The 24,327-nt window shown below is 35.0% G+C and overlaps 1 protein-coding gene across 2 annotated transcripts; it reads right to left on the bottom strand.

Moving 5' to 3' along the window:
• Positions 1-8,381: 8,381 nt before the first annotated feature.
• On the bottom strand, positions 8,382-23,863 carry CSN3 (casein kappa). 2 transcript variants are annotated; one of them, XM_077848267.1, is made up of 6 exons: positions 23,831-23,863; positions 18,070-18,212; positions 15,732-15,793; positions 12,271-12,306; positions 10,371-10,869; positions 8,382-8,538 (listed from the first exon to the last, which is right to left on the bottom strand). In XM_077848267.1, exons 3-5 carry the CDS (start codon positions 15,786-15,788, stop codon positions 10,405-10,407), a joined length of 558 nt encoding a protein of 185 aa, XP_077704393.1. In that variant the 5' UTR covers positions 15,789-15,793; positions 18,070-18,212; positions 23,831-23,863; the 3' UTR covers positions 8,382-8,538; positions 10,371-10,404. The 2 variants fall into 2 exon arrangements, with proteins under 2 accessions (XP_077704393.1, XP_077704394.1); XM_077848268.1 differs by having other exon boundaries at positions 12,271-12,303.
• Positions 23,864-24,327: the final 464 nt, after the last annotated feature.

The raw sequence follows: 24,327 nt of genomic DNA, 5'->3' as shown, positions 1-24,327 counted from the left end.
TGGAAGCTAGACCCTGGTTTCTGGCAGAAGTGCATCCTTGAGACTTGGCTGTGGACTTAGCAATTCTTTTTGAAGCAGACCTGGAGCCTGGTATATTGTTTGGTGGAGACCTCTTGGAAGAAGCTCTCTTTGTTTCACTCTTAGAAACTATAGACGTTGGCCGTTTAGACTTAGGAACCGGTGGCTTCTTACTGCACCTTGGGAAGATGATGTCTATTTAAGTGCAAGTGTGGCAGTGGAAGCCTTTAGTTTTTCTGTCTTTACAGCTGATTTTCTTGTAATACTAGCAACAAGACCCTTTTCCCATATTGCGGGAAAATGATGTCTGCTTGGGTAGAGACTTGATAATTTTTGACCGTTTCTGCTTAGGCTTAGTAGTTTTCTTCCTTTTTATAGAAGTTTTGGTGGGAGATGGATTTTTGGACTCAGACTTGCCAGTCAAAATCAGTTTGCATGCAGACTTGTGGATTGTGTTCTGTTTTTTTGAAGTTGATTTTGATTGTGGCTGTTTTTGTACAATCTTATTAGCTAGGAATTGCTTTTTAGTAAAGGTGGATCTTTTTTGCTGCATCTTGGGAAGATAATGAATGCTTGGATGTAGACCTGGAATTTGAAGATTTTTCAAATTTAGATACTGGGAATTGGTTTGGTAAAACTGATGAAGATGATTTTGGTTGAGTCTCAGTAAGTGGAGCCTGACTTGATGGCTGCTTTGATGTCTGGGCTTAGGCTTGTCTTAGTGCAGCCTGGGCATGAGAGGACTTTGGTTTTCTGGTTTTGGAAGGTGAATTCAGCCTTAATAGCTTTTGTCTTGATTGGTCATGAGTTTTAAGACTCTCACTTGTCTGCAAATAAAAAAGTATACAAATTTCTAAAAATGTGTGGCATTGGTCATGAGTCATATTGGTTGAATTTAAAAATATTCACTAGTAAAAAGAAAAAAAAGTAAGCATTTTTAATTTTTTTTTCAAATTTTGTTTTTATTATTTTAAGTCTACTTTTTGGAACAGTTTTAGGTTTATAGCAAAATGGAGTAGAAGGTATTGGGAGTTTCTATATACTCCATGCCTCTACATATACAGTCTCCCCCACTTTGAGTATTCCACACCAGAATGGTACCTTAGTTACAGTCAACGAACTTACATATGCACATCATTATTCAAAGTCCATAGTTTAAATTAGATTTCACTCTTGATGTACATTCTGTAGGTTTTAACAAATGTGTAATGGCATATATTCACCACTATAGTATCTTACAGAATGGTTCACTGCCCCCCAAATTCTTTGTACCTTGCCTTTTTTTCAGAATGTGATATGGTTGGAACTATACAGTATAAAGAGTGGTTTCTTTCACCTAGTAATTTGCATTTAAATTTTTTCCATGTCTTTTCATGGTTTGATAGCTCATTTTTCTTTTTTTTTTAAAGATTTTATTTATTTATTCATGAGAATACACAGAGAGGAGAGAGAGAGAGAGAGAGAGAGAGAGAGAGAGAGAGAGAGAGGCAGAGACACAGGCAGAGGGAGAAGCAGGCTCCATGCAGGGAGCCCAACGTGGGACTCGATCCTGGGTCTCCAGGATCGCGCCCCGGGCTGAAGGCGGAGCCAAACCGCCGAGCCACCTGGTGGGAAGCCCACTCATTTTTCTTTAGTACCAAATAATATTCCATTATTTGGATGTACTACAGTTTAGTCACTCACCACTAAAGGACATCTTGGTTGCTTCCAAGTTCTGGTACTTATGAATAGAACTGCTATAAACATCCTTGTGCATATTTTTGTGTGGACATAAGCTTCTGATGTTTTATAATCCCACTACATGAATATATAGAAAGGGATATAATAATCAGAGTTCATGGCAAATTTTTTAAAGCAACAAAACATGCCTTATCTTGGTTACAAACACAATGATATTTTACTCTAAGGTTTTTTTTGGAGGCATATGATTGATATGAACCTCTTTATCTTTTTCTAAAAGGGAAAAAATTTCTTGTTGAAGAGCTTTGAAAACTTACCAAGAAGAATGTAGTAAGGTTCAAGGTAATCATGGATAGGATGAAGATCTTCATCTTTTCTTCATAGACTCTAGCAAAAAAGGAAAGAGAGAAAGGAAGGAAGGAAATTAAGAATAAAGACAGTCCATACTTTATAGTGTAAATAGTGTAAATTATTTTAGTAAATCATGATATTGAGACTTTTCAGGGAGCAGTACTATCACTAAATAATTTGCTGGTTACCTAAAGGCTTTCTGCATCCTTTATAAAGTTCTAATAATATGAGGGTAATTAGGGTTAACGTCATAATGCTTCTTTAAATATAAGAAAAAGCCTATTAAGTAAAAATTATTTTTAGAAAGTTTTAGCTAAAAATTATAATTCATACTTTTATGATGTTTAAGTCAATATTTCTATAGAGGCCTGGAAGGGTTGAAGCAAGCATTGAAATTGGCACCCACTTTTTCAGCAGTGTCTTAGGCAGAATGGAGCATTCCTGTTACAGAAGTTTTTACTTAATGAAGACAAACTTGCTTTATGATTTTTACTTAACTTGCATTTTATCAAAGGTTGCTATTTGGCCATAGAATTTGAGTAATTCATACGAATAAGCTTTGATTAAACTGCAGAAAAAGTGAAACTCTGTCTTTTGATGGTGTATGAACAGTTCCCATAATAATTAGTATAATATTAGAAACAAGTTCAGTTTATCTCAGTCAGCATATCATTTCAGTGATTAGTTTAACTATTACATTTGTGTCCAAACTATGGAAAGCCCAGAGTCTAATGAAAAATTTATGTTCCACACTCTTACCTGTGTTAGATACCTTAGAAGAGGGTTTCTCCTCAGTGTTCTGGGCAGATTTTATCTTCTCCTTACCAAGCTGATTCTTCTCTAGTAGATGTTGTCTCCAAATTAAAACTAGTAAGCACCCTTTCAATAAATAAACCTTTCATACTTTGATGTCCCTCCTACTTATTTCCTGTTGGGGAGAGATTGAGAAAACTTTAATATCATTACTGTTGACAAGGGTTAATGGTTAATACTGATTAAAAGAAAGTCAGATATGTTGACAACATCAATTACTTTCATGGATTATTTTTGTGGAAATATGTTTCAAAGATAAATTTTAGAAAAATTATTTTATTCTTTATAACTTTTTAATTATTTTTACTATTAGCTGAAATCAGTAGTTTAAAATTTATCATTTCTATGGCCTGAAATATTTAAAGGTTTTATTCATTAAAGTTCTGTCTTAACATCCCAGTAATGGTTGTAGGTATTTTGTGATGAGTGATTCAAAAGAATGATTTTTAAATATGGAAAATAGCTATATTAATGCCAAATATTATTTTATAGGAATGTATAAGAGTTTAATCTTGCCTTCAAGAGTTTCTGGGATTTTTCAATATAGTCAATAAAATATGCACATAAAAGAATATGCTTGGGGATCCCTGGGTGGCTCAGCGGTTCCGTGCCAGTCCCGTGTCGGGCTCCCAGTGTGGAGCCTGTTTCTCCCTCTGTCTGTGTTTCTGCTTCTCTCTCTCTCTCTCTCTCTCTCTATGTCTATCATGAATAAATAAATGAAATCTTTAAAAAAAAGAATATGCTTGATATTTTAAGTCTGTTTTTGTTCATCAGTCTGACTTTATAGTCATGATTTCATTAATATGGGCATGTGGCCACTCCTCAAGTATATCATATTAGGAAGAGAACATGATGTCATCTCCTTTTAAATAGTCTGCTAAAGTTAAGATAATACATAATGTTGATATAGTAACTTAATTATCATTCTGTTGACATTCAGCTTTCTTTCCTTGAAAATTGAGAGTAAGTTATAAAAACATTCTCTCTTTATACTTTTATATTGCTGTGATTGGTGATAATGATTTGTAGTAATTCCCTTTTGAGTTTAAACTTGGTTTAACAATATCACTGGCTTTGGTGGTTTGATTTGTGATCACAAATAAACTGCTGAAGTCAACATTTACTTTTTTTAGATTTCAGCAAGGAAGGTCTAGGTTATTTAATCCTCCTAAATGGGTGTTTCAGCTTCAGTCATTAACAATCTACTTATTCCTTTATTTACTCATTTGTTTAACAAATATTTATTTAGTTCCTACACTGTATCAAGTCTTTACCTTGGATCAGTGTAGGAAATATTTATTTAGTTCCTACACTGTATCAAGTCTTCTTTTTTTTTTTTTTTTTTAATTTTTTTATTTATTTATGATAGTCACAGAGAGAGAAAGAGAGAGAGGCAGAGACATAGGCAGAGGGAGAAGCAGGCTCCATGCACCGGGAGCCCGATGTGGGATTCGATCCCGGGTCTCCAGGATCGCGCCCTGGGCCAAAGGCAGGCGCCAAACCGCTGCGCCACCCAGGGATCCCTGTATCAAGTCTTTACCTTGGATATAGTAGTGGGCAGAATAGAGTTCCTATGCTCATAGGGATAATAGGCCAGCAGGAAAGGTAGACAGGCAGGTGTAACAGTGTTTGATGACTACTAAGGGGGAAGGAACTGGCAGAAACAGGATATTGTGGTAGCACATTAGTAGGTCATTTGATTTTGGAAGTTCAGGAAAGGTTTTCTTAAGAATGTGATATCCAAGGGGCACCTGGGTGGCTCAGTCAGTTAAGTGTCTGACTCTTGATTTTGGCTTAGATTATGGTCTTGGTGTCATGAGACTGAGCCCCACCTGGGCTCTATGCTCAGAGGCAAGTCTACTTGAGATTCTCTCTCTCCCTCTGTACTCGCCTCACTTTCTCTAAAATAAGTAAATAAATCTTTAAAAATATATATATGATCTCTAAGCCAAGAAATCAGATTTCGATTATGTGATTTACCCCAAAGATACAGATGCAATGAAATTCAGGGACACCTGCACCCTGATGTTTCTAGCAGCAATGTCCACAATAGCCAAACTGTGGAAGGAGCCTCGGTGTCCATCGAAAGATGAATGGATAAAGAAGATGTGGTTTATGTATATGATGGAATATTACTCAGCCATTAGAAATGACAAATACCCACCATTTGCTTCAACGTGGATGGAACTGGAGGGTATTATGCTGAGTGAAATAAGTCAATCGGAGAAGGACAAACATTATATGGTCTCATTCATTTGGGGAATATAAATAATAGTGAAAGGGAATAGAAGGGAAGGGAGAAGAAAGGGGTAGGAAATATCAGAAAGGGAGACAGAACATGAAGACTCCTAACTCTGGGAAATGAACTAGGGGTGGTGGAAGGGGAGGAGGGCGGGGGGGAGGGTAGGGGTGAATGGGTGACGGGCACTGAGGGGAGCACTTGACAGGATGAGCACTGGGTGTTATTCTGTATGATGGCAAATTGAACACCAATAAAAAATAAATTTATTATAAAAAAAAGGAAGAAAATGTGTTGCAGTTATAGTCATAAAAAAATGAATTATCAGAAGAACTTGAGCAGCTTCAGAAAAATGCTTGTGTTGGTATTGGTACAGCTAAAGTAGCCACCAGAGGTTTTAAGTCACTGGAGTGTATGATATGAGGATGTAAGGAAAAGAGATGATGTGGGAAGGTGATAGCAAAATCATAAAAGTTGACTTTACCTTGTGGGCAATGGATGTCCTTGGAAATATTACTTAGGGAACTTAGGGATAAAAGAACGAAAATTGACCGAATGCCCAGTTAATATAGGGCACATTAATGAATATCTCTGATTACAGTTTGTATAGTCTAGTAATAAGGTAATGAAGCCTGGTGCATTAAATTGCTAGAGTTCAAGCTAAACTCTACTACTTAGTGGTTTATGGTCTTGTGCAAGTTACTTAATCTGAGTCTCAGTTTCCTCATTTATATATGAGCATAATAATAGTATCTAACAGAGTACCACATGGAATAAACTAATACCTATAAAATCCTTGTTACAAAGCCTGACACATATATATCAAAGAATCAAAAATATTAATTTTTATTCTATTTATTGCTCAAGGTCACACGGTAAGGATAATTTTTGCTGAAACTTTGAGTTCTATCCAAATCCAAAGCCCATAAATTTTCACTACTTTATGTCTGTTTTGAAGTTGTTTTCACACATAGAAAATGAAGAGCAGTAACAAATTATTTTAAGAGATTATTGGTGTAAATCCCCAACAGTGCAATTGCTGGGTCGTAGGGCAGGTCTATTTTTAACTGTTTGAGGAACCTCCACACAGTTTTCCAGAGTGGCTGCACCAGTTCACATTCCCACCAACAGTGTAAGAGGGTTCCCTTTTCTCCGCATCCTCTCCAACATTTGTTATTTCCTGCCTTGTTAATTTTCCCCATTCTCACTGGTGTGAGGTGGTATCTCATTGTAGTTTTGATTTGTATTTCCCTGATGGCGTGAAGTAAGTCAGTTGGAGAAGGACAAACATTATATGTTCTCATTCATTTGGGGAATATAAATAATAATGAAAGGGAATATAAGGGAAGGGAGAAGAAATGTGTGGGAAATATCAGAAAGGGAGACAGAACGTAAAGACTGCTAACTCTGGGAAACGAACTAGGGGTGGTAGAAGGGGAGGAGGGCGGGGGGTGGGAGTGAATGGGTGACGGGCACTGGGTGTTATTCTGTATGTTAGTAAATTGAACACCAATAAAAAATAAATTAAAAAAAAAGAGAGATTATTGGTGAAGATTAATATATGTGAAAGCTTTATATGTAAGATTTTTAAAAAAATTTCAAAGTATGCTTCATATTTTATTTCACCTACCAGAGTGGAAATGCTTATATAGTAGTGTTCAAATGGTTAAGAGCAAGGACTTTAAAGCAAAACTATCTGTGGGGTGCCTTTTTGGCTCAGTTAGTTAATCCTCCAACCCTTGATTTTAGCTCAGGTCATGATCTCAGGGTTGTGAGATCGAGCCCTGTGTCAGACCATTCTGGGTGTGGAGCCTGCTTAAGATTCTCTTTCACTCTCCCTTTGTCCCCCTCCCCTCTTGCTCTCTCTCTCTTAAAAAAATAAAGCAAAACTATCTGGGTTGAAACCCCAGCCCCACTTGGGGAAAATTATTTCATTTCTCTAGCATAACAACAGTAGCAGCAGCAACAACAACATGTAGTCCATGGGTACATATTAATTTAGTAAATATATGTAAACAAATAGAATATTGACTGGTCTATAGGGTATACTGATTGCATATTATTATTAAATATTGTTATTATTAAATATCATTATATAGTACTGTGATTCTTATAGTACCTTGTACCTACTAGATGATATTTTTAACTAATAAAATAAATTCTACCTCTTCCACATTTTTGCTTTGTTTTTCAAGAAATTAATAGTTAATAGTCATAGCAAATGAGGTCCAGCCATCCCATGCTCCTGACCATGCCTCTCTTCCTCTTCCAGACTCTAGAATTTGAATGAATGAGTTGGTAAAGGGCTAAAGATCATTCCTAAATAATAACACATCTGTTGAGGGTTTCACAAAAGTATTAGAAGGGTGACAGTAAGCACTTTGTAAGGGTTGAGTAATTTATATTTTCTCTGGCAGGATGTGTTAAATATGGAGCAAGCACATGAACAACCCATTCATTTACCTTGCAATATGTGTTTAAGGGAAAACTCTATTTTTGGACTTTGAGTATTCACCAATGTTTGTAGACTGGAAGACTACAATTCCAGAAGTTTCCTTGTGTGCGTGTGTGTGCGCGCAATGTGCATGCACATACCCATGTTTATGTTTGGACAGATAGATATGAAACCCTGGAAACTCCAAAGTTAACATTATTTTTTTTTAAGATTTTTTAATTTATTCATAAGAGACACACAGAGAGAAAGGCAGAGACACAGGCAGAGGGAGAAGCACACTCCATGCAGGGAGCCCGATGTGGAACTCGATCCCCGGTCTCCAGGATCAGGCCCTGGGCTGAAGACTGCGCTGAACCGCTGAGCCAACTGGGCTGCCCTAGAGTTAACATTAAATTTAAGTGCTCCACAGTATTGCTAATTTTAGATAATTCCTAGGAGCCAATTTGGGTATAGGCAGGCTATAGATACCACAGCTACAAACACAGATCCATGGCAAAATTACAGAAGCTGATGGAGTTTCCAGGGTTCCCAAGAGTCACTTTGTGGTCCCTTGGATTGGAAAATGTTAACTTAATCCTTTTCTAGTTCTGATGACGTACTTGTAAGTTTAGATGTTCTGGTGTCATACTAGAGAAGACATTCTTAATCACCGTTAGACCATGGACCACTTTGAGAATTGGAGAACATTATGAACTTTGCCCCCAGATAAACTTATTTATTCAAATTCACACTAAATTTGCCTTGGAATTTCAAGGTTTCAAAGATCCCTGAGGTATAATCCACAGACTCCTCAATTAAGAGATCCGCTTGCATTCAAATGGCTTTATTGTGCAAGAAACAAAAAATTAAATGTGATCTGGATGTAAAATGTGAGATGAGAAGAGAAAGGAGCCAAATTCATCAAAATCACATTCTCTCTTGAATGAATTTAGACGAGTGACCAAAGGAAGAGTTTGGAGTAGTCATTTGGTTTCAGCAAGACCTATAAAAAAATGGTGAAAGTTGAGGAATTTAGCTAATAGTATGTTAATAGTTCTCATGTAGACTCTTATTTAAGTGATTTGTCTCATATATCTGTTTCCAAGGATTTTATAAATTTAAATATTTAAACTTGGCTTATAGTAACTGAAAATAATTGACTTTGCTTAATATTTACACTAAGACAATGTCCTTAATATGCTTCTTTATAAGTGATATTATGCACTGTTTTTAACTTAGAAATTTAGGTTTATGAGTTTACTCATAACTACTGAAATAATGATTATTTCATTAGAAACGGAATCATGTAACATTTTGAATCAATAAAATATGTAATTTTACTACTTGCTTTCATGTTGCTTCTATTAATTTTCTTATTTTATTTTCTAAATTTTAATAAGTCAAAAATTTATCTACTATCTCACTTTCTTTTTCCTACCATATGTCCTATTAAATAAGAGCTAAATAATATAATTTGCACATACATTTGTCTAAGAAAACCATAATGTGTTTTCCCTATTTCTGTGCATTAGACAGTCTGTGTAGAAATAGCACAGTAATTTTGCTTTACTATCTGAAACCAGACAGGTTTGGTTTGGTTCCCAGTTTTGAACTTTTGAGTTGTGGTAATTTATTTAATATCCATGGGCCAGTTATTTTTTATTTGTGAATTCAAGATAGTAATATAATCTGTCCCATATGGTTGCTATAGGAGTAATCTGAGATAACTATGTAACATTTCTACCATTTAGTAAGAACAAGATATTGGTTAAAAGTAAATTTTAGCATTTACGGATTTTATTCTTTTAATACATTTTGTAGACTGATCATTTTTACAATCTTTCCACAATATGCACTGTCACTTGAACCCTATAGAACCCAAAATTAAGAGAAAATGAAAGTTCAGAGAGAGCAATGACTTGCCTAAGTCACAAAGATGAAACAAATACCCTCTCTGGTCTAATACTATTCCCTTGTATCACAGGTCACTGTGTTGTATTTCAGGTTATATAACGTGTAGACAATGTGATGCACTGAAAATATTTATTTCAAAGAACCTTAAAATTTTACAACTTTCTCCCCCAAAGTACTTCACATCCTGGTTATTCTCTATTTTATTTATCTTTCCCTTTAATTTCTTTCCATAAATTTCAGTTTAGATTTTGCCATTATTCATTGATCCAAATAATAAATGGAAATGTTGGCATCACATTTAAGATTCTGAAAGTATTCCTTTAGTATATATGTGCTTTTAAAACTAGGAATTCCAATTTTCCCATGGGTTCATCTTAGAATACAAGAAATTTTGAGTGCCTGGCTTCCTGGACACTTTCAGAAATGATGTCTGAAATAAAGGAATGCATGGAAAATGTACTTCCTTTTGTTTGATTCAGGGCAAAATTAAGAGTGCAAGAACATGGTTAAATGTTTAAAATGTATTTACCCTCATATTCTATATAAATGTTCTAAAAATTTATTTTTGAAATAAGAAAAATCGTAAGTTTAACATAATATGGTACTCTACTTTCCTTGTGTATGAGTAGGAATGAAACAAAACTAGTAGATTCTAAGAGTGTTTCAATTATTGAAATAAAGTTTGCTAATAAAATCTCTAATTTTTCTGTAGTTTGTAAAAGAAGATATTTCATTTCTTATTGGAACAGAATCTAGTATATCAATGCTATGGCACCACCAAATTACAATTATAATGAACTCATTTTGCTTACTCTCATAATAAGCTTAATTTATCTATTATACTATTTTAGGTATTATGATTATACTGATAAATACATGAATCTTGTCTGTACTATTTATTTTTGTCTTTTTCTCATTTACCTGCGTTGTCTTCTTTGGTGTTTCCTCAGAGTTTTTAGACTACAGGTGAAGTAACTGGAACTGTGGTAGTCTCAGGTGTGCTTGTGATGGTGAATTCTGAGGAAGCATCTGAAGTGACTGCAGTGTTCACTTTTGGTTCAGTGAAAGGAATAGGTGTAGCCTCAGCAGTAGCAATGGTATTGATGGTAGGGATGCTTGTCTTATCCTGAATTTTCTTTGGGGGAATGGCAATAAATGATGGATGTAGTTGTGGGCGATGCATCATAGTGGGTGGGTAGGCATTTGGCAGGACCTGCCATTGAGGAATTTGGGCATGTGTCCTAACTGCAACTGCAGGTTTTGCATAAAATGGATAAGGCACATATTGATGATTAATTGGTTCAGCTGGTCTATGTGGGTAGTAGTTGGGTTCATAGTGAGAAAAGCTATTTAGCACATAATGAATAGGGATATACTTGACAGTTTTCTGATTGAACAGTCTTTCATCATTCTCACGACACTGTAAAAAGAATACATCATGCAGATGGCATTATTGTAGGTTAGAATATAGAGATATCTTAAATCAGAACTTTTTGAAGTACATATTTCAGTGTTTGACTTTAAATAACTACAATACTGGAAGTAATGAACTCAATCACTATATTATTTTACAAAGATACAGATTTGTCCTCTTCCCTTCCACTTTTTGATTTTCAGCAAACACTAAAAATAATGTTAGTTTCTTTTTTTTAAAGATTTTACTTATTTATTCATAAGAGACACAGAGAGAGAGGAAGAGACAGAGGCAGAAGGAGAAGCAGGTCCCCTCTGGGAAGCCCCATTGCAGGACCCTGGAATCATGACCTGAGCCAAAGGCAGACACTCAACCACTGAGTCACCCAGATGCCCCCAAAATGTTTGCTTCAAACAAATTAGTTGAGGTAATCCATAATGTAAAACCACGTTGCCTAGGTTTAGGCATGTATGAAAAGTGTTCAGTAAACGTGGGGCATTATAGCAAGTACAACAGCTAGAAAAATCTCAGAGAGCTTTGACATACTGTGTTTAAACATAGCACACACACAGAAATATATGTGCATATATATATTTTCATATATATGTAAGTACATATGTATATATGTATTCTTACCACATATTTGTAATTCTTTACAAATTTATTTATCTAGAGATTAGGCTGAGGGTACATTTTTTTTCTAAACTAATTGTAGCAGAGTAGTAAAATAATGTGATGTGAGAGGATGCCTGGATTTATACTTTGGATTATTTTCAGCTTCATTTTATTCACTAAAAATCAGTTAAGGAATTTTCTTTTTTTTTTTTTTTCAGTTAGGGAATTTTCTATTTTTCTTTGCCTCTGTGTGTCTCTTATGTGCATTTATAAAAATATGCCATTAGACCTTTTCATATGAGTAAAAACAAATCAACAAAATTATACTGCAAAGCAAGTACTTCTCATGAAAGGAGACACATTTAAATGTGTTCATTCAAACATATTTGGGAAAAAGAGGAGGTCAGTGCAAACATATGAGAAGTATTCAAAGATGGGTCAGAGAGGGATCTTTCCCCAAGTCTTCAGTGAGGAGAGATACTAAACTTTACATTTGTTTTCCTCTTTTCCCAATATTAAACTTTAAGACAGTTTTCTCATGTTGCAAAATAAACATGAAAACCAAAAACACATGACTTGGGTTATAAAAAGAATCCACAGTTTTCAAATGAATATTGAGATTGATTCATACATTTGGTTGCTAAGGTGATACTTTTTTCAAAGATTATGAGATTATTTTATGGGGTATATTTATTAATTTCTAGATATAAGGCATTTAAATATCATTGAACTTTGTATAATATTATACTTCAGAGTTCTTATCTCTGTTAGAAATAATTTAAATAAACTTACAGTTGGTTGTTCCTGGTTTTGCACCTCTGCACCCTGCTGAGGTTCACAGAAAGAAGAAATAAGTTAAAAAAATATTAGGCAGAGTCCAGTTTTTTTTTTTTTTTGTGCGTGTGGTTTTATAAATCTTTTGTACTAAAGACTAAACAAGGTTTCCATGTTTTTAATATTGTAAAATATTGTAAAGCATTCTCCATGGTTATTTAATCTATAAGTCCTATGAACTACTCAAGAAGTGACAGCAATAAACTAATTAAAATCTTTAAAAATCAACCCTGGGGAGAAGAGTTTAAGGTTGAAAGTAATATGATCATCAGACCCCTGTGCCAACAAATATACATGATAGCTGCTTAAATGAAAAATATAAGTAACATATTAAGTTTGTATTGAATGTACATTGGGTTTTTTGGAGGGATTTTGTTTGCCTTTTGAATGTATATTGTTAAAAATAAGAGGAGCATTGAGTATACTTTCTGCTCTCCTACTAAGATATTTATGAGATTTATTTAGGTTAAAAAATTGCCTTTCACATAAAATATAAATGTTATATAAATAATAGTGTTTTTTTAAAAAATCAACTTTCACTTGTTTTTATAATACTTTTCTTAATTCTGGATTGCAACATGTATAGGGAATCAGGAGAGAAAACAAGTTCCATAGGCATATACTTAAAGCTTTAGAAACTCACAATGGTTTTATAAACTTTTGACATGAGGTCATAATGATGTCAGAAAGAAAGGCAAAAGAAAAATTATTAAATTTCCTTACTATGTACAGTTCAATGACAAGTCCTTGAATCAGGCAGAGTGACATTCCTCTACAGACTCAACTGCCTCAATGTTGATACATTGCTCAGGGCAGAAGACAATCTTAGCCTGATTGCCCCTGATCCTGAGCCCCAGGATCCTGGAAGTCTACTTTAACATATAAAAATTCCTTTAGAAATTTCTTTTACCTCTAAATCCCTCAAGATACGTGTTGGCAATTATCCCTCAAGCATGTGACCCACCAATATACATTTGAAGAGTCTCAAAACTCAGGTTTTATTAGACAGTAATAAATGACCTTTTCCCAACAATAGCTAGCCCCCTCAAGGTCCTGGAAGCCTTACTTCCAAAATTCTATATGTCTATAAACTTTCATTCTTTTTTTGAATTATTTGTTCATGTCCCTCTGGCTTGAAGCCTTTGTGAAAATGGGAAGGAGTGTTTGGGAGCTAGAGGAGGATCAAGTTGCTCAGGAAGAGGTTGCCATAGAGTTGGAAGTTGTGGATCATGTGATACTGCAATTTATAATAAATATATATTTGGTCTTCATTCTAGTTTCTGGCACAGTTATGTTCCTAAAACCCTAATAATTTCTTTTTTTTTAAAAAAAGATTTTATTTATTTATTCATGATAGACATAGAGGGGGTGGGCAGAGACACAGGCAGAGGGAGAAGCAGGCTCCATACGGGGAGCCTGATGTGGGACTCGATCCCGGGACTCCAGGATCACGCCCTGGGCCAAAGCCAGGCACTAAACCACTGAGCCACCCAGGGATCCCCATCCTTATAATTTCTTAAGTGATGGGGGTGCCTTGGGGAAGAAGGTGTATTTTATAATGTTAATGAAATGACGTTTGGACCCCACCTGAGGATAGGGGCTGGTTGGCATAAAAACCAACCACTTGATTGGAAGGTTGGGACTTTAAATTCCACCTCCTGATCCTCCAGGGACAGGTTAAGGGACTGGAGGCTGAATCAGTTGTCAATGGCTGATAAGTCATCTCTATGTAATGAAGCCGCCACAAAAGCCCGAAAGGATGAACTGGGAGAGCTTCCAGTTTGGTGAACACATGGACATTCAGGGAGAATGACTTTCCTGGAGAGGGTATAGGAGGGCTGCAACTCTTCCCACATATATTACCCTGTGCATCTCTTCCATCTGACTGTTATATCCTTTTATAAACCCATAATCTAGTAAGTAAAACATTCCCTAAGTTCTGTAAGCCACTCTAGCTAACTAACCAAGCCCAAGAAGGGAGTTGTGGGAACTTCCCATCTATAGCCAGTCTTCAGAACTACAGGTAACAGCCCGGGCTTGCAACTAAGGTCTGAAGTGGGAGGTTTTGTAGGTCTGAAACCTTAACTTGTGAAATTTGACACTATCTCTGGGAAGATAGTGTCAGAATTGAGTCAAATTCTTCAACACTCTGGTGGTGTCCAAAAATTACTTGGTGGTGTGTGAGAACCCACAACTCCTCTCCCCTCCCCCACAACACAAGTTGGAATTGTGTCCATAAACCTAAAAGAATAATTTTCTTATATAAATTTTAATCCTGTCCCTCAAAGAAAGAACCCAAGTTTGCAATGTGCTGGTGGCTACAATAAATTGAAAAGAATAAATGAAAGAAAATAAATGTGAAAGCCATAATACAAATTTTTAGAGTTTGACTCCAAGAATTTACCTAATAGAATTATTTAATAGATATCAACTTAAAAGCAAGTCTAAATTTAGTAATACATGAATTATGAAACAAGCAATAGTGTCTTCCAAAATATATAATCTAAGAGATGGTCATATAACATCTTCTGTTTGTTTTCTTGCTCTTGCTATTGGCAAATAAGTGCCTGGGATCCCCGAATGAACGTGAAAATGAAACAGCAAAAGCCAACACACATGAAAGCAAGTCAAAAAAAAAAAAAAAAAAAAGAAAGAAAGAAAGAAAGAAAAAAGCCAAATCTTTTTCCTTGGTCCAATAGCTTTAACATATAGCATGCAATTCAAGAAAATGTCTGAAAACCATAGAATTGTTTATGGATACTATCCCTGGGGAGGAGTCAGTTGACATAATGAGAGGAGTATAACAAAAGACACAATGATATTTGAATGTTAAAAGTAGATGTGTTCAAGGTCTTTGATACTGGTGGAAAATCTTTAACCAAGTTCCTAATGTTTTAAGGATTTAGTTCCTAAAGAAAAAGGATCTGAGATAGGAATTTAATTAAAGGAATTTCTGATCTGAAATATGATTTATGTATTTATTTTTTAGGAATTATTTTTAGAGCATTTTGTAATTTTAAAATATTTCCACTATTGTTTTTCCCCCAGAATGTAACAATAAGTTGTTTTAAAGAAAATATAGCCAGTATGCAATTATTTTGTTCTTTTTTTTTTAATTTTTATTTATTTATGATAGTCACAGAGAGAGAGAGAGAGAGAGAGAGAGAGAGGCAGAGACACAGGCAGAGGGAGAAGCAGGCTCCATGCACCGGGAGCCCGACATGGGACTCGATCCCGGGTCTCCAGGATTGCGCCCTGGGCCAAAGGCAGGCGCTAAACCGCTGCGCCACCCAGGGATCCCCAATTATTTTGTTATATGAAGTAAGTACAACTGCACTTAGAAAAATTTGCATAATTAGAACTTTTAAATAAAATTTTCTTAAAGTCTTACTACAATTGACTAGATGAAATTGACTCACCAAAAATGGCAAGGCTAATGCAACGATATTCACAACTAGGAAAAATCTCTTCATCATTGCACCTAAAAGTAAAAATAAAAAAATTAAATTAAAAGGATCTTTTATAATTTAGAAGTGACTTGGGACTTTTTTGTTTGTTTGTTTTATTTTGTTTTGCTTTAAGGGAGGGAAAAAGCCAGATTTATGGGTAGATTTAGCCAATGTGGAAACTTTATCGTAAGCTTTAGAAAAACCAAACGAGATTATTAGGGTGACTCTGATACAGGCTTTCCCAGCATCTAGCATCAGTTTTAGGAAGAGCATTAAAACATACACAAATCAGTGTAAGGGGAAAGAAAGTGGAAAATGCCACGAGTGGTTTTCTGCAGATAGAAGGTCTCAGTTAAAAGAATCATCAAATTCTTTGTGAAGGAGATGGCATATAGATGGGATTTGTCCATGGAGAGATAAATACGGACAAAACCTTCTCAAGTGTAGAAGAAAGCCTTGGGGATATCCATAAACATTTTGAATGGAGTGGTGTTTTATAAGAAGGGAAAGATAAAGTAGAAAAGAATGTTTAGGGCAGCAAAAGTAGAAGCCCTGAATGCCAGGTGAATAAGTTAGGCATGGTTTTGTAAACAACAGAAACTAGCTGTGTGGTTTTATGTTGGAGAGTGTTGTGACTATACATTCCTTTGGAGGACTGTGTTCTAGCCCAGTCCCTACCTCTGCTTGTATAACTTTGGCAAAGTAATTTCCCTTGCCTGGACCTTATCTTTCTAATCTAAAATGAAGGTTTAACTGATTTCTAAGATTCTGTAATTCCATGATCGATCTAATGGGAACATGTAAGATGAAGGGAAGAGGGTGGATCCTGAAAATGCATTCTTTATGATATATTTGATATAGCTCTTGTTATTGCCATACTTGTAATAGACTTGAGTCCTGCAAACAGAGTTTTATGACAAAGGGTCACAGAGTTAAAACCCAGGCTTGGAAAGAAGAAGCACATCAAACTCTATTTGCCTCCATTCCCAGGTGATAATGATTAAGGCTGTCTACTAAACTGTTGATGGGATATCAGTGGATAGAAAAGTACTCATATGGAATCAAATCTGTACAACCTACAGCATATTCAAATTTCATAAAGAGTAAGTGTTTACTTGACAGTTAACTTTTTAATTGAAATATATTTGATATATAACACTGTATAAATTTAAGGTGTACCACATGTTGATTTGATACATACTATAAATTGTAATATGATTACCATTGTAGTGATAATTAATACCCCTAGCGTGTCATATAATTATTATTTCTTTTTTTGTTGTTGTTGGAATGATTAAGATCTAGTGTTAGCAAGTATTATGAACATAGATTATTTAACTTTTAAAATTATAGATTGAGCAATAAATTTCTATGGTGAATAAGACTCCTGTTCAGTTCCCACAAAGTTATAACACACAAGCACACACACACAACATTCTATAAAATGATAGTAATTCCTTCCTTTTTAGCATAAACAGAAATCAGATAAGACCATACATAACTTATCAGCTACTTAAACCAATGAGTACTTGACTTTGCCCTCATCACTTGGTAAGATAGAAATAATTTGTAAAATAGTAGAACTATTCAGCTTTCATGACGATACAAAAGAGCATGTTTTAAAACAATAGTTATACTATAACAAATAAAATTGTGACCTTAAGATAACCTTATATTTGAAATTAATTAAGGGATCGATCTGGATTATTATTACATGTCATTTGATGAAAAGTTAACTCTCCACATTTGTCTGTTGAAATAGATTCTTTGTCTTAAATACCTTATTTTCTAGTTTTTAATTATTTAGTTTCTATGAATTTTTAAAGGTTTTATTTAAATTACAGTTAACATATGGTGTAATATTAGTTTCAGGTGTGTAATATTTTGACTCAACACTTCTATACAGCACCTGGTATTCATCACAATTACACTTCTTAATCCCCATCACCTATGTAACCCATTCCCCCACCCACCTCCCCTCTGGTAACTATCAGTTTGTTCTCTGTAGTTAAGAGTTTGGCTTTGCCTCTCTACCTTGTTCTTCAGAATTTACATTTTCTTTAGTAATTTATGAGTATCAAAACTTGACCTTTACCCCAAAGTGAAGTTAAAAGTAAATCTGATCATTTACATCATTCAGAATCTAAGGTTTAGGTTAGAAACTAATGTCAAAATGAAGCCAAGACATATTCAAGCTTAACAATAAAAGCGTAAAGGAAGAAAATGTGCTTCTAAAATAACTTTGGTGGTATTATTAACACCTACTGTGAAAAGGAATCACTCTCTCTGGATGTTTCAATATGATTACCTTTCCTTGTGCCTGTCAGGTCTTGCTCGGCGGTAGGTTGAGTTGGCCTCTCGATTGTAGGGAAGACCCAAGATAAATAACTGAAGACTTATTAAAGGGTATTAGTGCTTTGCTCACGTGATTTATTTTCCTCCTACATTTCACTGAATAGGAAGATGACAAAAAGGAAAGATTTGATCACAGTAGGGTCATCTTTGGGTCAATCTTAGTAAATGAAATGTGGAGGGGGAAATAGAGTTGTCATTTGTAAAACCTGAAGAAAGACTACTTACACTTTTTAAGGAATGAATTTTTATGTTTCATAAAAAGATACAGAAGAGTTCTAAAAAAAATAATTGTATTCTTAAGTAACCCTACCTATTTGAATTTAAAGCTGTTGTAAAAATGAAAAATAGCTAACCACAACACTCTCATATTTTTAAAGTTTTTTTCATTTAAAACATAGATATCAAGTGATACTGCATACATTATGAGCTCTAGTTGATCTTCTTTATAGAATTACAACTATTGATTTCTGAAAATTAGAAAAATGACCATTTCTTATACACCCAGGACAATTTCTTACAAGTTAAATCTAATGTGAAATATTTTAATTAATATAAAATAGCCATTTGCATTTGAGCTGCAACATACAGTTTTCAGTAAACTCATGGTGTAATCATTCAGTATACATTTGTTCATTGATTAAGCTCTTAAGAATCAAATTTTATTTTAGATTTTTAGGTTTTGGTAATACAAGTAATACTCTTGATATACAAAATGAAATTATTGAGTTGAGGATAATTGCTCTATTTTAGAGATAGCTCATTCTGACATATATAGTCAGTATCATAAAACCACCAATATGGGGGTTGTTTTGGTAAAATAGCTAACCAAGTAATTTGCTTAGCTACTTCAGAAAAGGATATTTTCTTTTGTTTGCATTTCTCTGGGGAAAAAAAAATGTTAATTGTGCTGTGAGGTCTTGGCAAGATTGAAGTATTTACAGGAATCAATGTAAGACTGCCAGAATAGAAGAAATAGTATCATCATTGTAGCTCTGCCTATATTCTTGTTTTTTTTTTCTTAGAACAATCTCATGTCTTAGAAAGTTAGGAACAGTGTTCAGAATCATAGAATGAATGCTTATTGAGTATGTACAGAGTGAGTTGAGATTTTCTATTTCTCAGAATAGTTGGCTTCTGGTGTTTGCAGAAAGATGGCAGAGATTCAAAACTGCTAAAACAAGTTGTCTGGGTATTAAGACCAGACATTCTGTATAGACTGTTTAATCACACCTTTTTTCTTTGGTTGTCAGGGTCAAGTGATAGAAAATTATGGACTGGTCAGTCTCCAAATTATGAAGGCATTCTTTTCTATGTGATAATTTCTCAGTCATTGATTTAGAGCCATAGAATGATACTAATTTTGAGTATTTAATTCACAATTACCAGAATTTATTTAAATTAGTATTATTCACAAGTATTAGACGTCAGAACACTTTTAATAATATTGTTTTAGTGGGAAAATATATTTCAGTAATTTTATTTCACCTGGGAATGCTAGGAATCCTTACCTATACCAAGAGAAAACCATTTCTACAGTGGGGTCACCCATCTACCTCAAACAATAATCTGACCTTCTTGAAACACTGGGTATTTGTTGAGTTCTTCTTCTTTTTTTTTTTTTTAAGATTTTATTTATTTATTCATGAGAGACAGAGAGAGAGAGAGAGAGAGAGAGAGAGAGAGGCAGAGATACAGGCAGAGGGAGAAGCAGGCTCTATGCTGGAGCCCGACATGGGACTCAGTCCCGGGTCTCCAGGATCACGCCCTGGGCTGAAGGTGGCGCTACACCAACTGAGACACCCGGACTGCCCTGTTGAGTTCTTATATTAGCTCAGGTGCTGTCTCAGGCATTAGGAATAAATTGTAACCAAAGCAGGCCAAGATCCTTGCCCTTGTGAAACTTACAGTCTAACATTTACCTGAATACTAGTGACATGGAGTATTCCGCATGTATATATTAACCTAAGGCAGTCTAAGAGAGCTAAAGAGTTTTGATTGGCTGGTATAGATGAACTAGTTGAACTCTACATTGGAGCAACTCAGATTCTCTGGTATTTTCCAAAGAAAAATAAAAGGAAGATCAGAACTCCCATGAATGTGAAATATCTCAGGAAGTTGGAATAGTGATAAACAAGGTCCTAAAACTTAAGAGTGTTTACAATCTGAAACTGATTCACTAGCCTTGACCTCGTCATCTATTCAATTCAGGGATCATAGTCTACTCCTGAAACATCCCTGAATTGTGGGGAAAGGGCCAACAGGGCTTCTTAGTCTAGCTAAAGCTTCTTTCCCCTGTTTAGGTCCCAAATCATGTCTGTTTATATAACGACGTAGTGGAGCTGGGTAAGACGTGATTGTGAGTTCATATGTTCACATTTCAAGCACAATGAAATAATCATTTTGTGATAAGATGGTGATCATTGACACCTATGCTTTCTTTTACCCATAACAAATCCTTCTTCTGTTATCATTTTTCATATCTGATATGTACCTTATATCTTTTCTTTTGTGGTATTCACAGCATGTGATTGTATTTTTTCTATCTCATTTTATTTCTCAGCTACTTCATTAATACCAGGCTGATGTCAATACTCTATCATGTGCTTGAAATATAACAGTGTTTGTGATAGTAGGTGCAATGTAAATAGCTAACATAACTTTGAACATGATTAATTAAGGCACCAGAAAATTAACATTTTAATGCAGAAATTTGTATGCTTTGGAAAACTTTGCTGTATGTGAAAATTCTGGGAAAGTAATGTAAAATGCTCTTAACATTTTTCAACACTAGCAAAATGGAATATGACACAGTGCATTTAAATCAACAGTACACACTTATATAGTTCTTATTAAAAACAGGGCACTTTGAAGAATGTAGTAGACAATCATAGTTTCTGCTGGCAGAGAGTATGTATACAGATAATGCTTTCTGTTGGACATAGGTGGAGAGACCCTTTTGAGGCCCTAAGAAGACATTGGATATCATCTGGATCCCAGAATGAGTGTTGTTTGACCTTGGCATTAGTGCACATATAAATTTATGCTTTAGTAACTTTTAGAATCCCAGAGTTTCTGGGCTTGCTATAATAACACAGATTTTTAAAAAAGGTAATCAAGAAAGCTCTCAGTTTTGTAAAGCATTATATATCCAATATGATCCTAGGACTCTTTGCTTTATTTACTCCATAGGTCTTTTATTCCTCTGATACCATTCAAAATATATAGCCAGGTTAACTATGACCTCTATGTAATCAAATCCATTGGAAATGTTTAGATTCTTCTCTTAATCAATCTCTGGAGCCATTGGCATGGTGATTGCTCCTTCTGACCTGTAATGATTTATTCTTTTGTTTTTAGCTCTCAAATTATTGGCTGCTTTTAATTAACATTTTGGTTCCTCTTATGTTTCTCAGACTCTATCTACATTTGGGAAAACTTTCATGGATTCTTCCTGAGTTTACCATTCTACCTTTTGTCTCTCTTTAATACCTTTATAGTTGACCTACTCATTCCTATGGTTTTAAATATGATACACATTCTCTTAACTTCATTGAACTACAGATTCAGGTATCCAGCAGTAGCTTTAACATCTCCATTCACAGGCAGCCCCAGTGGCCCAGTGGTTTAGCGCCTGCCTTCAGCCCGGGGTGTGTGATCCTGGAGACCCGGAATTGAATCCCAAGTGGGACTCCCTCCATGGAGCCTGCTTCTCCCTCTCTCTCTCTCTCTCTCTCTCTCTCTCTATCTATCTATCTCTGTGTGTGTGTGTGTCTGTCATGAATAAATAAATAAAAACTCTTTAAAAAAATCTCCAGGGGATCCCTGGGTGGCGCAGCGGGTTGGCGCCTGCCTTTGGCTCAGGGTGCGATCCTGGAGACCCGGGATCGAATCCCACGTCGGGCTCCCGGTGCATGGAACCTGCTTCTCCCTCTGCCTGTGTCTCTGCCTCTCTCTCTCTCTCTCTCTCTCTCTCTGTGACTATCATAAATAAATAAAAATTAAAAAAAAATCTCCAGTTGCATGTGAAATGGATGCCCCACATTTATATGAACAAAACAGTATTTGATTTCCAAACACATCCTTTTTCTCAACCAAGTCCTCTACTAGCTTTTTCCTCTTTAGTAAATGATGCCATGATACTCTGTGTGGCTGAAGACAAAAAAAAAAAAAAAAAAAAAAAAAATCCCATGAGTCATCTTTTGTCCCCTCCTCAATAAGCCATTAAAACAGTTATAAGCACCTATTTTAATAATATACCTGAAAGCTGCCAACACTTTGTAGTCTTACATTTATTGCTCTAATCATTCCCAGCTTCTGACATCTCACACTTGACCATCTCAGTACTTTCTGGTTCTCCCTACTTTTACTCTTGTCAACTTACAAACATTCTTCACATAGTTATAAAAAATGTTATCTTTTGAACATACACCTGATATGGTTATTCTCCTACTTAAAGTCATTCAGTGGCTTTCACTAGCAGTTAGGATAAATTCCAAGCATCTTATCAGCACCTATTAGTTTCTGTTGATTTATTGTCTCTATCCCTCTTAAGTTATCTTCCACCACTTTTTTTCTCACTATGTGTCAGTCTCAATAACCTTTCTTTCTTAGAAGGTACTATACTCTTTCCTGAATTAGGAACTTTTTACTTGTGTTCATAGTCTCTGAAACTTACTCTTATACTTCTCAAATAGTGTCTCCTTTATATATATTATTTAAATTTCAGCTCAAATGTCTTCTGAGAGATGTTTCTTGGCACATTTTCTAAATAGGCCTTTCCTTCTTTTCATCACTCTATTATTTTATCTTTTTATGTTTTTCATAACATATTACAACATAAAATTATTTTCAAAATTTATATATGTTCATGTACTATTCTCTGTCTTCTTTCACGAGAACCTAAGTTCACCACTGCATACAGCTAATTAAAGTGTCTGGCATATTTTATACGCTCAAATGTTTGTTGCACAAATTATTAATTATCTGGATACTTGCTTAAGTTGCAAATTCTTATGTCAGCACACACTATTGAGTCAGAATTTTTAGAAGAGCATTCCTGGAAATCTGTATAATAAATTAACACCTCAATAGCTTTTTATACGCTTGAAAGTTTGGGATTCATTACTTTCTTCTGGATGATGCCAGAACCTGGTCATGAAGAAGTAGGCAGGTATATTATGTTTTCCCTGGAATTCTAATTTATTTCACTGAAGAGCCAGTGTATGTGGATAAGAGATAAGTTTTCTGGGATTGATTTTCCTGAGAGCATTAGAACTGACTTCCCTCTGATTGTTGGTGGATCTCAGCTCTCACTGGGCTCTCGCTTGGAATGATTGCTGCTAGAGATCAGTGTGCCCCTGGTTGTATTTCATTCCTCTACTTAAGTCTTGGATAGTTGAGAGAAATTGGATGCATTCTTAAGATATTGGAAGAAGGAGCCCTTTAGCTGCCACTACCTCACTTTTCACCTTGTTCTATTGCAGCTACTTTCTTTCAGTTGCCTTGGTTTGATCAAACTTAGGCCAGAAGTTTACCCAGAAGAATAACTCTGCTACCATGTTACTGAATTCATGTAGAATTCTGGAGAAATATTATCTCTTGGATATATTAGCCATTTATATAAGGAAATAACTCATCAGGTGATACTGGTTCTCTATATGAAAAATTATTAGAAGTATTATGTACTGAACAAGATATAATAAGATATTTATCACCTTCTCTTGTTTTTCAGGTCAGAGGATATTCCTAAGATTAAGAGAACATTATATTAGTTTTTTATTCATTAGAAACAGGTTCTAAATTATTTTATTCCCGTCTTTTGTTCTCTTTTACTTTGCCCAATGAAGCCAAATGTCATTAAAAATAATAATTTGAGCAGTGCCTGCTTGGCTCTATTGGTTAAGCAAATGATATTTTAAACTGGCATTTTCAAGAAATAATTATTATAAAATTCATTTACCAAATTATGTTGAGGATAGTTTGGTCCTCTTATTCTCCCTCCCATAGTTTTAACTGGGATTGCTGATGTTAATACCAAAGAATTAATATTTAATGTTTGAGAAACGTCTGATACCTCAAAATAACCAAGAGAGACAGCAGTTTCCCTATACAAGTCATGCCAAGAGGCTCATTAGGCTGGCCTTAATTTGTAGCCAACTTATGGATCATGGCAGAGTTTCCCTCATTAATGTTAGGGCTGTTAGCTATGAAC

This window comes from Canis aureus, chromosome 14 (assembly GCF_053574225.1).
Source record: "Canis aureus isolate CA01 chromosome 14, VMU_Caureus_v.1.0, whole genome shotgun sequence".
Classification (NCBI taxonomy): domain Eukaryota; kingdom Metazoa; phylum Chordata; class Mammalia; order Carnivora; family Canidae; genus Canis; species Canis aureus.
Note: the sequence above shows the minus strand (reverse complement) of the source record. Positions and strands in the feature narration are given on the sequence as shown.